The 15501-nt window shown below is 36.2% G+C and overlaps 1 protein-coding gene across 3 annotated transcripts in view; it reads left to right on the top strand.

The window, feature by feature from the left end:
* LOC131069701 (purple acid phosphatase 23) overlaps positions 1-13957 on the top strand; it is a 125571-nt gene extending 111614 nt beyond the window's left edge. Inside the window, exons 6-7 of one of the 3 annotated variants that reach the window (XM_058005224.2) lie at positions 12935-13219; positions 13352-13957. In XM_058005224.2, coding sequence (XP_057861207.1) covers positions 12935-13219; positions 13352-13438 — 372 coding nt within the window. In that variant the 3' untranslated portion in view covers positions 13439-13957. Of the gene's footprint in view, positions 1-12934; positions 13220-13351 lie in introns of those variants that run through there. The other 2 variants (XM_059213844.1, XM_058005225.2) reach the window with 2 other exon arrangements.
* Positions 13958-15501: the final 1544 nt, after the last annotated feature.

The raw sequence follows: 15501 nt of genomic DNA, 5'->3' as shown, positions 1-15501 counted from the left end.
AGAAAACTCACTTTTTTTCTTAGCCCTATCAAGCGAAATAAATACAAATAAAAACACTTGGATCGTAGATAGTGGAGCATCAAGGCATATAACTGGATTCATAAATCAGTTTGAAACACTTAAAGGGCACTCAAGTGAAGATGTTACTATTGGAGATAACTCCACATATCCTGTGAAAGGAATTGGGACCTGTACTATCAAACTAAGAAATGGAGTATCTCTACAATTAAAGGATGTTCTGTTTGTACCTGGAATAAAAAGAAATCTAGTCTCAATCTCAGGCCTAGCTGATCAAGGATATCGGGTTACCTTCAATGAAGATAAAGTTCTACTCTGGCCTAAAAATACAAATATCAAAAATGCCATAACAGTAGGTTCAAGAGATGGTAGCCTATACAAACTATGCAGTGATCAAAAGGAAGCACTAAATCTTGAAGTTTCAAATAATAATGAATTATGGCACAAAAGATTAGGACACCTAAGATATAGTGCTCTATCCAACATAAAGAAGATTACTTCAGGACTGCCCCAACTAAAATCTGAACACACAGGCATTTGCAAAGGATGTGCCTTGGGAAAGAATGTGAAAGTTTCTTTTCCCTCAAGCGAGCACAAATCAAAAGTTATTTTAGAACTAATTCACTCAGACCTATGCGGTCCCATGTCAACAACATCCCTAACTGGATCCTTATACTACATAATCTTTGTTGACGACTACTCTCGAAAAACATGGATATATTTTCTAAAGTGCAAGGACTCAAATGAAGTACTATCTAAGTTCAAAGAATTCAAGGCACTAGTAGAAAACTAGTTAGGGAAGAAAATTAAGGTGTTAAGATCCGACAATGGGGGAGAATATACATTTGACAACTTCAAAGACTTTTGTAATTCTGTTGGGATTAAGAGGGAGTATACTGTACCATATAATCCACAACAGAATGGAGTAGCAGAAAGAAAGAATAGAACCATAATTGAAGCAGCAAAAGCCATGATGCATGACCAAAATTTACACACTTCATTCTGGGTAGAAGCTTCAAATACAGCAGTCTACATTCAAAACAAGATGTCCGCATTCAGTTCTAGAAAACATAACCCCTGAAGAAGCTTTTACAGGGAACAAACCAGACTTAAGTCATTTAAGGATATTTGGCTGTCCCGTATATATACATGTTCCTAAAGAAAAGAGGACAAAACTAGAACCATCCGGAAAAAGAGGTATCTTCATTGGCTATAGTGAAAATACTAAAGGATATCGCATTTACATTCCAGGAAAAAAATTTGTTGAGATAAGTAGAGATGTAAAGTTTGAAGAAAACACTGCACTCAAAGAACCTGAGGATGATAACATTACTAAAGAAGAAGAAGATCACATAACTGAGATTGAGAGGGAGAATATCATAGAAAGTTCCAAACCTTCAGACACTGAGAGGGAGGACATCATAAGAGCTTCTGAACTTCTTGTTGATGAAAATATTGAAACACTCAATAACAAGAAAAGACCTCTATGGGCAAGGAAAATGATTGAAGAGAATAATGTAGAACCAAATGAAATTTCCAAAGAAAATAAGAGAACAAGAACTCTAAAATGTTATGCTGCACTTCTGACCGAACTCACAAATTCTGAACCAACAAATGTCAGAGAAGCCTTATCAAAACAGGCTTGGAAAGATGCTATGGTTGAAGAATATCAATCTATACTAAAGAATGATGTTTGGGATATAGTGCCTAGACCAAAAGACAAATCAGTTGTCTCATCCAAGTGGTTATTCAAGATCAAATATGCATCTAATGGCAGCATTGAAAAACATAAAGCTCGCTTTGTGGCCAGGGGATTCTCTCAGAAAGCAGGAATTGATTATGAAGAGACATTTGCCCTAGTTGCCTGGTATACGTTAGTAAGAACAATCATTGCAATTGCAGCATCCAAAGGATGGAAAATTCACCAAATGGATGTAAAGACTGCCTTCCTAAATGGTTCAATTGAAGAAGAAGTATATATAGAACAACCAGAAGGATTCACCTACATGATAAAAATTGCTATGTTTGTAAACTAAAGAAAGCTCTCTATGGGTTAAAACAAGCACCTAGGGCCTGGTATGCAAGGATAGACAACTATCTCTCCAAACTAGGGTACTCCAAGAACCTAGCAGATCCCAACATCTACTTCAAGGCTTCAAATTGCAATATGATTATATTGGTCCTTTACATGGATGATCTTTTGATAACAGGAGAGGATAATCTCATTGAGAAATGTAAGCAAGATCTGGCAGCAGAATTCGATATGAAGGATCTAGGGCTTCTACATTATTTTCTGGGATTAGAAGTATGGCAGAAGAAAAACTACATCTTCCTAAATCAAGGAAAGTACACCACAGATATTCTAACTAGATTTGGGATGATGGAGTGCAAGCCATTAGCTACACCAATGGAAACTAATTTGCACAAGCTGAAAATTGAGGTAGAAGATTCAAAACCTACAGATCCCACACTCTACAGACAAGTCGTCGGTTCACTCATGTATTTGGTAAATACTCGTCCTGATATCAGCTATGCTACAAATGTATTAAGTCACTTCATGTGTGAACCTAAGAAGATACATCTAATGGCTGCTAAAAACATTCTAAGATATTTACGAGGCACAATCGAACTTGGCTTAAAGTATGAAAATGTTGAGATTCAACTTGAAGGATATTCTGATTCTGATTGGGCCGGAAGTACCACTAACCGTAAAAGTACTACAGGGTGTTGCTTCAGTCTTGGTTCTGCTATGATATCTTGGTTTAGTAGAAAACAGTCAGCAGTTGCACAAAGCTCCATCGAAGCAGAATATATGGCAGCCTCCATGGGAGCTCGTGAAGTGGTATGGCTAAGAAAGTTATTATTTGGATTATTTGGAAAAACTCTGAATTCAACAATAATTCACTGTGATAATCAGAGCTGTATCAAGCTCTCAGTAAATCCAGTTTTTCACAATCGATCCAAACATATTGAGATCCCTTATCACTACATAAGAGATATGGTAGATCGAAACGTCATAAAACTAGTGTACATCAGTACTGAAGAACAAAATGCTGATATCTTCACCAAGCCACTTGCAAGATTGAAGATAGAATACTTCAGAAGTAAACTTGGTATGACTAGATTATAATTGAGATTATTAGGATGAAATTCCTACCATGTGTAATTTGTTCATGAATAAATAAATAAAATGTATATTGCAATATTCTAACTGTGTTCAAGAAGATGACGATCTTCTTATGTTTAAGGTTACTATTTCAAGGTGACGATCTTGACAATAGTTGACCAAGTGTCAAGATTGACTACATTAAGTTGTTGTCCCAGACTGTGCCGGATATCTTGATCCTAAAGTATGTGATCATCTCATGATTGACTTCTTAAGTGATTGTCCTAGACTGAGCCGGATATCATGATATTGAGTTTATTGTCATGACAAGACTATATTAAATGTTGTCCCGAATTGTGTCGGAAGTCATGACAGAATATGCTCCCAAGAAAATTACTTAGATCCACTCCTGCTAAGAGGGAGTGTTAAGATATAGCCCTCATGAATCTAACTAATGGTAAATCGGTTATTATCTGGAGAGTGATATATTAACAGAGCATACCGTTTGGAAATTAAACATAAACAAACTAATTGTTATGAACAGTTGCCTCCGTAGGGACATGTCCATACCTGGCAACTGCCACGCATGGACATGTCCCTACGTAGGCAACCTTTCCTCTTGTATTTAAACCGGATTCAATGATGGAGACGATCAATAACTGACGGCAATCAGTCTTCCAGAATCGCTGTCATTTTTCTTCGATCCATATTTCACAACACTTTTCAACTAAGGAAGTCCTATCCAAGTCTTGAAAATGGTAAATGGACTCAAGGTTGAAGATAGACTTGATGGTGCCTCCAACTTCACCTCTTGGAAGTTTAGAGTCCTAATTGCGTTAGAAGAAAATGATATTCTTGAATTTGTGGAGAAAGAAGTTCTCGAGCTTGATGATGAGATTGAGAAAACACAATAGAGGAAGAATGGTACGAAGGCCAAGAAGATATTGATTGATTCCGTAAAGGATCACCTTGTACCTATTATATCCAAGTTAAAGACGGCCAAAGCCATGTTTGAGAGTCTACAAGGCATGTATGAAATAAACAACACCAGTAGAGCTCTTGCATTGAAGCAACAATTTCATCACATTAAAATAGCTAAAGGAGAATCTATCCTCTCCTTCTTCATGATGATCACCGAGTTGAAGGATCAGCCAGGTGCCATAGGAGATGAAGTTGAAAACAGAGACCTGGTTATGTTGGCTTTAAATGGTCTTCCACAATCTTGGGAGCTCTTCATCCAAAGTATCAGAGGAAGATCCAAATTGCCAAAGTTTGAACACCGCAGAGCAGATTAAATTCAAGAAGAATCTAGGTTGGCAGCAAGAGGTATTGGTTGTAGCTCTTACAATGAAGATAATTATGTTCTTTCTACCCAAACTTCAAAGAGGAAAAGAAGAGAAGGGAGAAAAGGAAATTTCAAAAGAAATAGAGACAGGAAATCAGATGCTGCTCCTAAATCAAAGAAGAAGAAGGATCTCTCCCATATTCAGTGCTTCAGATGTGACAAATATGGTCACTATGCTAGTGATTGTTCAACAAGACCAAAATCACATGCCTCTACTGCAAATGTGGATGATGTCTATCCTTAGAAGGAATCAAGAGAAGACTCAAGTGGATTTCTATTCATTTCAGCTCCTCCAAGCAATGTCCCAACCAACAGTAACACTTGGCTGATTGATAGTGGTGCTTCACGACACATTACAGGATATTGAGAGCATCTTTTTGACTTGGTGGAAAGAGAAACAAACTTGAAAGTAATAATTGGAGACGATGCTTTCTATTATGTGAAAGGTGTCGGAACCACCTCTCTACATCTAGATTCTAGCATCCCTCTTCACCTGAGTGATGTCTTGTTCGTACCAAGTATCAAGAGGAACCTTGAATCAATTTCAGCTTTGGAGGACAAAGGATATCAAGTTGCATTCTCAGAAGGAAAAGTTCTTTCTTGGCCAAAGAACTCTAGCATTAAAATAGCTAAGGTGATTGGTGTTCGCCAAGAGAGTCTATATAGACTTTCTACTAGCCCAACTCAAGCATTGATGCATGATTCCACCAGTTTGAGTGAGATATGGCATAGGAGACTTGCTCACCTTCGCTTCAGAGCTCTTTCATCCATGGAGAAGATGGTTGCTGACCTTCCGAAACTCAATCAGGAACATAATGGTACTTGCAAAGGATGTGTAATGGGTAAGAATACTAAGAGTCCTTTTCATTGTAGTGAAAGTAGATCAAAATGTATTCTAGATCTTATTCATTCTGTTTTATGTGGTCCAATGTCTGTGGCATCCTTAAGTGGTTTTTGGTATTATGTAACTTTCATTGATGACTACTCTAGAAAGACTTGAATTTATTTTTTAAAGTCTAAAGAATCTGAGGAAGTACTTGAGAAATTCAAAGAATTTAAGGATCAAGTAGAAAACTTGTTAGGAAAAAGAATCAAGGTTCTAAGATCTGATAACGGAGGAGAGTACACCTCTGGAAATTTCTGTAATTTTTGTATTGAGGCAGGGATTAAGAGGGAGTTTTGTGTTCCTTACAACCCCCAGCAAAACGGAGTTGCAGAAAGGAAGAACAGATCCATAGTTGAGGCAGCCAAAGCTATGAACCATGATCAAGACTTACAAACCTTTCTTTGGGCAGAAGCATCTAGAACTGCATTATATGTTTAGAATCGGAGCCCTCATCGAATATTGGAAAGTATGACTCTTGAAGAAGCATTTACAAGTGTGAAACCCGAGGTTAGACATTTGAGAATTTTTGGTTGTCTTGTTTATATTCATGTGCCTAAAGATAAGAGATCTAAGTTAGAACCATCTGGAAAGAAAGGAATATTTGTGGGTTATAGTGAATTTTTAAAAGCCTACAGGATTTACATTTCAGGACAGAAACAAATAGAGATCAACAGGGATGTCTCTTTTGAAGAAGATGTTGCATTCAAAAGATCTAAGGGTTCATACATGGAAGTAGATAATGAAGACCAAGAGACTCCTCAGGACATGAACGTTAATCATACTCCCAAGATTTACAGGGAGTCTACTGAACCTGAAGAGGCTATTGATCTAGTTGAGCCTTTGGAACCCACAGATCGTCCAAGAGATATTGCTATAAGTCGAAAGAGACCTCTATGGGTTAGACAGACTATGCAAGATGCAGAAAAGTATGCAGCTCCTAGAGGCACATTCAGAGAAAGAAAAAGACCACAAAGGTTTCCAAGCTATGTGGCATCTATGAGTCACATCATCGAATCTGAACCTTCCAGTGTTGAGGAGGCATCAACTCAGCAAGTGTTGAAAGATGTTATGACAGAGGAATATCAGTCCATTCTCAAGAATGATGTTTGGGATGTTTTATCTAGACCAGAAGGGAAATCAGTTGTATTTTCCAAGTGGCTTTTCAAGATCAAGCATGCAGTTGATGGGAGCATTGAAAAGTACCAAGCAAGATTTGTGGCTAGAGGATACTCTCAGAAAGAGGGAATAGATTATGAGGAGACCTTTGCTCTTGTAGCTCGCTATACATCCATCAGGACTATTATTGCTATTGCATCAGCTAAAGGATGGAAGCTACACCAAATGGACGTAAAGACAACATTCCTTAATGGTGTAATTGAAGAAGAAGTGTACATTGAACAGCCAGATGGTTTTGTGATTCAAGGAAAGGAATTTCATGTACTCAGATTGAAAAAGGCATTGTATGGCCTTAAATTGGCACCTCGTGCTTGATATGAAAGGATTGATCAATACTTGATGAGTTTGGGGTTCTCCAAGAATGATGCAAGTTAAATCTCTACTTCAAGGTAATTAATGGTGAGACTCTAATATTGGTTCTTTATGTTAACGACTTGTTTCTTACTGGTGAAGGTCATCTCATTGTCAAATGAAAGGAGTTAGCTTCTGAATTTGAGATGAAGGATTTAGGTCTTATGCATTATTTTCTGGGATTAGAGGTGTGGCAAAGACCCAATGAGATTATTCTAAGTGAAGGAAAATACACCATAGATATCTTGAAGAGATTTGGAATGTTAGATTGCAAGTCTGTGTCTACACCAATGGAAACAAATCTAAAGAAATTGAGTGAGTTTGCAGCTAGTTCAAATTTGGTAGATCCCACCATGTACAGGCAATTTATTGGATCATTGATGTATCTAGTCAATAATAGACTAGACATTTGCTATGCAGTGAGTACCCTCAATCAGTTCATGTGTGAACTAAGGCAAATTTATCTAGTTGCAGCTAAGCATATCCTGAGATACATATGTGGGACGATTGGATATGGGTTGAAAGTATTCTTCCTGTATAGATCTAAAGCTACAAGGTTAATCTGATTCTGATTGGGCCGAGAGTGTAGTTGATAGAAAGAGCACCTCTAGGTGTTGCTTCAACTTGGGTTCTGCAATGATTTCTTGGTGCAGCAGGAAGCAATCCTTAGTAGCATTAAGTACGACAAAGGCAAAATATATTGTAGCATGTGTAGCAGCTCGAGAAGTAGTGTGGATTTGAATGCTCCTTGCAGGATTGTTTGGACAATCATTGGAGCCGATTGTTATTCATTGTGACAATCAAAGCTGTGTAAAGCTATCTGTCAATCCATTGTTACATGAATAAACAAAACATGTTGAGATCAAATACCATTACATCAGAGATATGGTATTACAGAAAGCCATTCAGTTTTGATATATTTGCATTGATGAACAGACGACTGACATTCTCACCAAGCCTCTCTCCAGAGTGAAGTTTGTGCATTTTCGAGACAAGATTGGAGTTGTGGAGAGTGAAGCCCTTGCTGAGAGGGAGTCTCAGTATTAGTGATTTTTTGTAATTTGCCATAATGCATCTTTCTTTGTGACAGAGAAATTTGAGGTGAAAGCCCTTGTCCATCTCTGAGACAGAGATGTGGTTCCATCCACCCTCTAGGAGTAGCCATGGTGGATGTCATGTTGAGTGATTCCATGACAACATCAGGTTGAGAGACTCTGTGATGATTCTCTTACTTGTGTTTATCCACCCTCTGGTAGTAGCCATGGTGGACATCATGTTGAGTGACACCATGACGACATCACATTGAGTGACTCCGTGATGGGCACTTGTGCACATATTCCTTTCCACTCATGGGAGTAGCCATGGACATCACGTTGAATGACTCCGTAATAAACTCTTCTCCACAAATGGGAGGAGCCATTGTGGATGTCATGTATATATGGAAAGATACCTCCCTAGTTAAGAGGGAGTGTTGATGTTATAGCGACATGAGATATCTTTCTCCTTACTGCTGTTGCAATCCTTATTTTTTAAATTATTTTATGATCCCTGTCAGTGATCTCGTCTCTTCTCTAATCATCATGCTTTGTTATTATCCATTTGCTTTTGTTATTGAATAACTAATATTCATTGAATGCATTATGTATCGGGTGTCTTTACATAACTAATCACACACTTTTCTAATGACTCCCCGATTGGGACATGTCAGTCCACTTCTACTATCGGGTATTTTATCTCCTAGTCGTGGGCCTTAGTAAAGTCAAGAAGATTAAAAAGGATAGGCGGCGATCTGAGTAATTTGGTCTGCCAGGTGTTTGAAAAAAGGTTGCAACATATATCTGCTACGTGAGAATATTACATTGTGTGTGCGATATATATCTTGTGTTATATATTCAGAGCTGTGTGTAGATAATAGCTATACACATAAAATACATCTGAGCGAATTCTAGTTGGCTGTACGTAAAGATATCCGCACTTATATGCTACGTGAAGATCCCTGAGGTTATATGCTGTGATTTATGTGCAGTGTGAGAATAATAAAGACTGTGTGCAATATATATACTGAGTGTGAGATATATATATTTAGATATTTCTGTTTTAATTTCGAATTATAACAGTAATATCAGAGATATTGCCCTGTATCTCTGTAATTTCAATTTTAATCAAAAAATTTAACAGAAGCAATGGTAGAGTTTCAAGCATCCTATTCATATCTCAAGACTTGAGCTATAGGATTATGATTTTGTGAAATCAAACCATATTGTTTGTAAATGTCCAATGAAGTATTGTAAAGCAGACGAGTTGGGAAAAAATGGATGCACAACATATATAAAGCCTGATGTTTGACAATGACACTCGTTGTTTGAGCAAGTAGATGAAAGTTTATAGTAGCAAAAATCGTTTAGGAAAAAAATCGGCAAACCAAAAGTATAAGATTTTTTGAAAAAATTGGGAAAAAATAGGCAAAAAGCCCAGAAAAAATCAGATTTTAAAAAAAAAACATAAAAAAATTGTAGAAAAGGAGAAAAACTATTTTTTTAAAATAACTTCAGGGCATTTCCATAGCATAGAGATATAAAGAGCAAATAAAATAGAGTTTAACCCATGAATTGTAGAAAATAATTTTTTGTTGTTTATATTCATATTATTGATTACATAGGCAAATAATCAGTTAACTTTTTAAGAGGTCAGTCACCAAATACACCAAATAGTTGTTTAAGTCAAATCAAATATTAACTAAGTCTATGAAGTAATTGAGATCAAAAGTTAACAGACAAATAGTAAAAGTGAAAGCCATTTTGAAGTGATCCAAGAATTACATTGTGATTGAGGAAAGGAGTTTTGTAGGGTTAATTCAATATTTTAGAAAGCTTATCAAATCATATTTCACAATTGCAATGCTTTATATCATAGTAACAAAATTCATTTGGGAAAAAAATCGGCAAACCAAAAGTATAAGATTTTTTGAAAAAATGAGTAAGAAATTGGATTTTAAAAAATCGTAAAAATTTGTAGAAAAATAGACACAAACTACTTTTAAAAAAAAACTTAAGGGCATTTCCATAGCATAGAGATTCTAGAGAGTAAATAAAATAGAGTTTAACCCATGAATTGTAGAAAATAGATTTTGTTGTTTATATTCATGTTGCTGATTACATAGGCAAATATTCATTTAACTTTTTAAAAGGGCAGTCACCAAATACACCAAATAGTTGTCTAAGTTTGAGATCAAAGATTAGCTAAGTATATGAAGTAGCTAAGATAAAAAATTATCAGACTGAGATCCAACTTGGAATTTAGTAAAAGTGGAAGCCATTTTGGAGTGATCCAAGACTTTCATTGTGATAGAGGCAAGGAGTTTTCTATGGATATTAGCTAAGTCTAAGTAGCTGAGATCAAAATTTATCAAACAGAGATCCAACTATTGTTAGGAATTTAGTAAAAGTGGAAGCCATTTTGAAGTGATCCAAGACTTTCATTGTGATTGAGACAAGGAGTTTAACTTATGAATTGTAGAAAATAGTTTTTTGTTTTTGATAAATACAGCAATGTTAACTAGGGTGCTGACCCTTTACAAAGTCAACAGGCTATCGAAATTAAATAGACCAAACAGAGGTGCGAACCCCAAACAAACAAAATTAGACAAGCCAAACAAACCCACCTATCAAACCATCAACAACCCAACCCAACTCAAGAGGGGAGAATCCACAACTTGACGAAGGGGGGGTTGGAATTTTTTTTTTTTGTTGTTTATATTCATATTACTGATTACACAGGCAAATATTCATTTAACTTTTTAAAAGGGCAGTCACCAAATACACCAAATAGTTGTCTAAGTCTGAGATCAAAGATTAGCTAAGTCTATGAAGTAGTTGAGATCAAAATTTATCAGACAAAGATCCAACATTCGTTAGGAATTTAGTAAGAGTGGAAGCCATTTTGAAGTGTTCCAAGACTTTCATTGTGATTGAGGCAAGGAGTTTTCTAGGGGTAGTTCAATATTTGAGAAAGCTTATCAAATCATATTCCATAGTTGCAATGCTTTATATTCCTTGATGGCAATTGATAAGTCTTTTATGGGGTTGAATTCAACAAAAGGCATTTGTTTAGCTGAAGTAAAAGATTAGCAAGCCACTGATTTTGGCAATACCTAGCTTGCAACTACTATTTTAGGTAGAGACAAATTTTAATGATTGTGTGTTGGAGGCTCTTTTATTACAACTATGTAAGCTTGTTTGTTGTCATTCAGATTTATTTTATGCAGCACTTTAGATATATTGCTCACATAATGAATTGTATATCTTTGTTTGAGCAAAAATTAACTATATCAATTATAAATTAAAAATCATATATCTATATCTACATATATTAAATATGTCTTTTAACATTTAGTGTTGTGGTAGAAAAACTCCATTGGCGAGGTAGCCACCAAGGTTCAAACCCCTACTGGGCCATTGAGCTTGTGGGCTTTCTACCTTTGTTGGGTCATTGAGCTCGTGGGTTTGAACAAGTGAAATGTGGGGAATGATGAACCCTTCGAAAATGGACAAAATAACAAACTTTTTTAATGTTGATTCCACATTGGCTTTGATTTTGTCTCATACCAACCCTATTTCTAAGCAATTCAGTAATTTCATGCGTTTTTCTAGGGTTTTGCAAGTTTTTACAATGATTTTTTTCACTTTTTTGCCATTTTTTGGGTTTTTAACGTGATTTAAATGCAAAAAACTTTGAAAATTGGGTCAACGCTTGGTCAACGATTTTTTCAAGGAATGAATCAGCTAGCTCCAGGATTCAAGATTAATCGGGTATAATCGCGATTTTTTGCAGACTATTGCTTCATTGGATCGTGAAACACCCTGCTTTTTACATGTGTAAACATTAGGGTGTATATTATGTATGAGATTTAATTTTGAGATTCTGATTGTACAATCTATCTCAAATGCAATTCCCTATTAGGGAAGCAAAATATATTTTAAGTATGTAAATAAAATATTTTAATGACAATCTGACTTTGCTCTTTTGATCAGTTTTAAGCTGTAAACAACGCAATAGATTGAAGGCCATTAAATAAAGGATTTTTGTAAGGTCAATGGAAGCTCTCAACTTATAGTTGGCAACCAGTAGTGGGATGTGCGGTAGATAGCCCATTTATATTGGTGGGTTTTGACATTGTATCCTGGGCACACAACTGTTTTTTGATTGGAAAATATAATTGATGCTTTTCAGACTCAAACCACCTTTTCTAATGATGACAAGCATGAATATTCTAGCCCACCTCCGGTGCTGAGAGGTTCATGCTTACTTTCAAAGGATGAAGTAGTGACCTAGAAACTTTTGCATTGGGACAACTTACAGTTTGTTTGAGCAAAGCGGTTATACTCTTCCTCATCCCTTGAGTAGGATATTAGGCATGAAAGGAACAAATGTAGTGCATACACAGAAAGAGATAATTAGCATGCAAACTGCAGTTAATCACTGGTGAAGTTTCATTTTGTACATGTAGGAATGAATTTACACTCTTAATCTGTTCAGTTAGCCTGTGAAATTTCCTTGTCCCAGCTTGCATGCTCTTACCTCATCCCATAGGAATTTTCCCTGATTCTTATTCTTTGAACCTTACCTCACACTCTTACCGATCTTGGAACTTTGTGGTTGCATAATGTGAATTCTATCTGAAAATTGGAAGAAATACAAGTAAATACTTTTTTCAGTTAATGAGGATGATCTCTATGCAGGGTGTTTACAGGGTAGGTGGAGGATTCTCTCTTACATAGAATGTACCCACAGTATTGAGGGATGAAATGTATCATTAACGTTACCACAAGTAGAGTGAATGATGTCTGTGCAAAAAGTGCCAAATAAGTAGAGTGGAATTCCTATCAACTTTAATTCTTACAGGTCTATAGCAGGGCATGTGTCTCAATATGTGGGAAACATGGAAACTTCGTTCAAGTAATTAAAAATGATAAAAAAAAATACGTGCATTGATGTGATCTAGAAGTCTCTGTCGATGTTTTATCAAGTTTTTAGCATTCTAACAACATTATAGCAGGTACATGCATATGAAAGAATGAATAGAGTGTACAACTATACTTTGGATCCATGTGCTCCCTTGTATATCATAGTAGGAGATGGTGGGAACATCGAGGGTATTGACACAGACTTTGCAGATGATCAAGGCAAGTGCCCCAAGAAAGAGGACAACAAACCAGAATTTGGAGGTGTATGCCACATAAATTTCACTACGGGTCCTGCAAAAGGTAAATTCTGTTGGGATGAACAACCAGAATGGAGTGCATATCGAGAGAGTAGCTTTGGACATGGCATACTTGAGGTATGCCATATATCTAGGCTGTGAAATTGAATAATCGTTTATCCATGGAAATATGACCACATGTTTGGGATTCAAAATGTGCTTTATGTGTTGATTAGAATTTTAATCACGGTGATCTCATTCTGTTTGTAGGTGTTTAATTCTACACATGCCTTGTGGACGTGGCATAGAAATCAGGATGCATACAAAACTGATGGTGCTGTTGGAGATCAAATATAAATTGTGAGACAACCCGAAATCTGCCTCCCTCATCAGAATTTAACTAACCAGTCTCGCCCACATCAGAATTTAACTAGCATTTGCACCATGTGGAGATGCAATGGGTGTGCCAATAGGTGCTTTTTTGTTTGCGTCATTCTACTTTTTTTCTTCCTTTTAGAAGGTTTGTTTCCAAATATTTGATTTATACAGGTACTAGTAATATGCTTGTAAGGAATGCGTTTCATTATATTTCTAATCTTAGAGTGAGATACTTCTTATCATGTTGACTGAAAGAATTTCTGAAATTATCGCAGAGGAGACACGATAACAATTTAATTTATTATGTGCTTTTTACATCCATTGAATTGGCAGCACGTATCATGTGGTCGGGGTGAAAAGTGTTTTAATATAATCCCCCTTTATAAAGTTTACAATCATAAATGAAATATTGGGATTTTGCTATTCAAACAGGGAAGATTCAAGATACAAATTTGTAAATGCAGAAAAGAAAAAAAATCATGTTGAATTAATAGTCAATATTTTTTTATTTGGAATTTCATTGTTGTAATGCTATTCGTAATATTATTAACATTAAACACATGGAATTCATAATTTGAAATTAATTTGGATTTAATGGTGCTCGCACCCCCTTCTGAAACCCTCACGCCTAGGTCAGAAAATTCTCTCCTATTGTTCCTCTCCGATGCACCTAATTTGTTCATCGGCATTTGCACTAGTTTGGGAGGTGCGTCTTCCCTGGTCTTGGACACTTCAAACAGGTCTCTCAAGTTGTTGCCTCCTCCTGCCAACATCTTTTCGCCGTGCATCAACTGTAATATTCTTGGTGTTGCACCAAATTATTCATCACGCTTGTTCGTGTTGGGAGGTCCTTTATTGGGGTGTCTGAAGCAGCTTCAAAAACACACTGCACATTGTTGATCTTAGAGATGATAAACGGTTTCGCTACATCGAAAGTCTACCCTGTACGTCGTGGCTCTTAGCAAAATGAGGGACCCACTTTATCCATTGTGTCATCTCTAGTCAGTGGCGCAACTGAACAGCTTGTAAGATTAACAATATTTTCGGGAAGCGCCGAGGTGACATGTATCATATAGGATAGGTTCTCCTTGCTCCATTTCGCTGTATTCGCTGAAGGTATCAAGGAAATCAAGGCCACCATCTTCACCAAGTGACCGAGTTTTTTCCAGTAGCATGATAGGCCCAAGGTGTATTGACTTCAAAACACTGCGATGGTTGTTTCATTCTTTAGGCGAGATTGACATTTTGTGTCACAAGCTTTCTCCGCAATGGTTGTTTCATTCTTTAGGTGAGATGACATTTGTTGTATCACAAGCTTTTTCTAGTGAATTGTATTAGGGAAGAATACCAATAGTTTATAGTTTATAGTTTATTTTGTGTATCTATAGATTTTAAACGGTATATTGGATTTTGATTATTTTTTTTGTTGTTTTTACTTTCTATGTAAGTATTTATAGCTATTGATTTGGATTTGGGGTGGTAACAATACATGTGGGATTCATTATGTGCACAAGGGTCAAAAAGTACACATTTCAAAGTGTCGCTTGATACCTGCCTAAAAATGCCTCAATAACTGTGCATTTAAAATTGTCAATACTTATGCACAAATGCCCCAATACTTTGTGCTATGGTTACAAATAAAGGTGCACAAACGGGCCAATTATAGTCCAAAATGTTAGCTATTGGTACAAGTGAAATTTATTAATGGACTTTTAGTTTTTTTTTCTTCTTTAAAGTTAGTAATTCGAGAGTTGGCTCTGCAAGAAGTGAAGTGAACAATTATTGGAACATGAACAATAATTGGTGCTCTTCCCCTATTATGGGGCTTTCTCAAGTTGATGTGTCAATTATTAACCAATGGTATAATAGGAAAGAGGTGTTAGATTGACAATCTCTAACTATTACACTAGTCATTAATCTTTGAGATTATCAATAATGTGGACCTGCTATTGATGCCATGAGAAAGGAAATCTCGTAGAGTCACTTGAAAATCTTACAAATTTATACAAAATTTGAAATGCAACACAAGAAAATCATATAAT

This window comes from Cryptomeria japonica, chromosome 11 (genome assembly GCF_030272615.1).
Source record: "Cryptomeria japonica chromosome 11, Sugi_1.0, whole genome shotgun sequence".
Lineage (NCBI taxonomy): Eukaryota > Viridiplantae > Streptophyta > Pinopsida > Cupressales > Cupressaceae > Cryptomeria > Cryptomeria japonica.
Note: the sequence above shows the minus strand (reverse complement) of the source record. Positions and strands in the feature narration are given on the sequence as shown.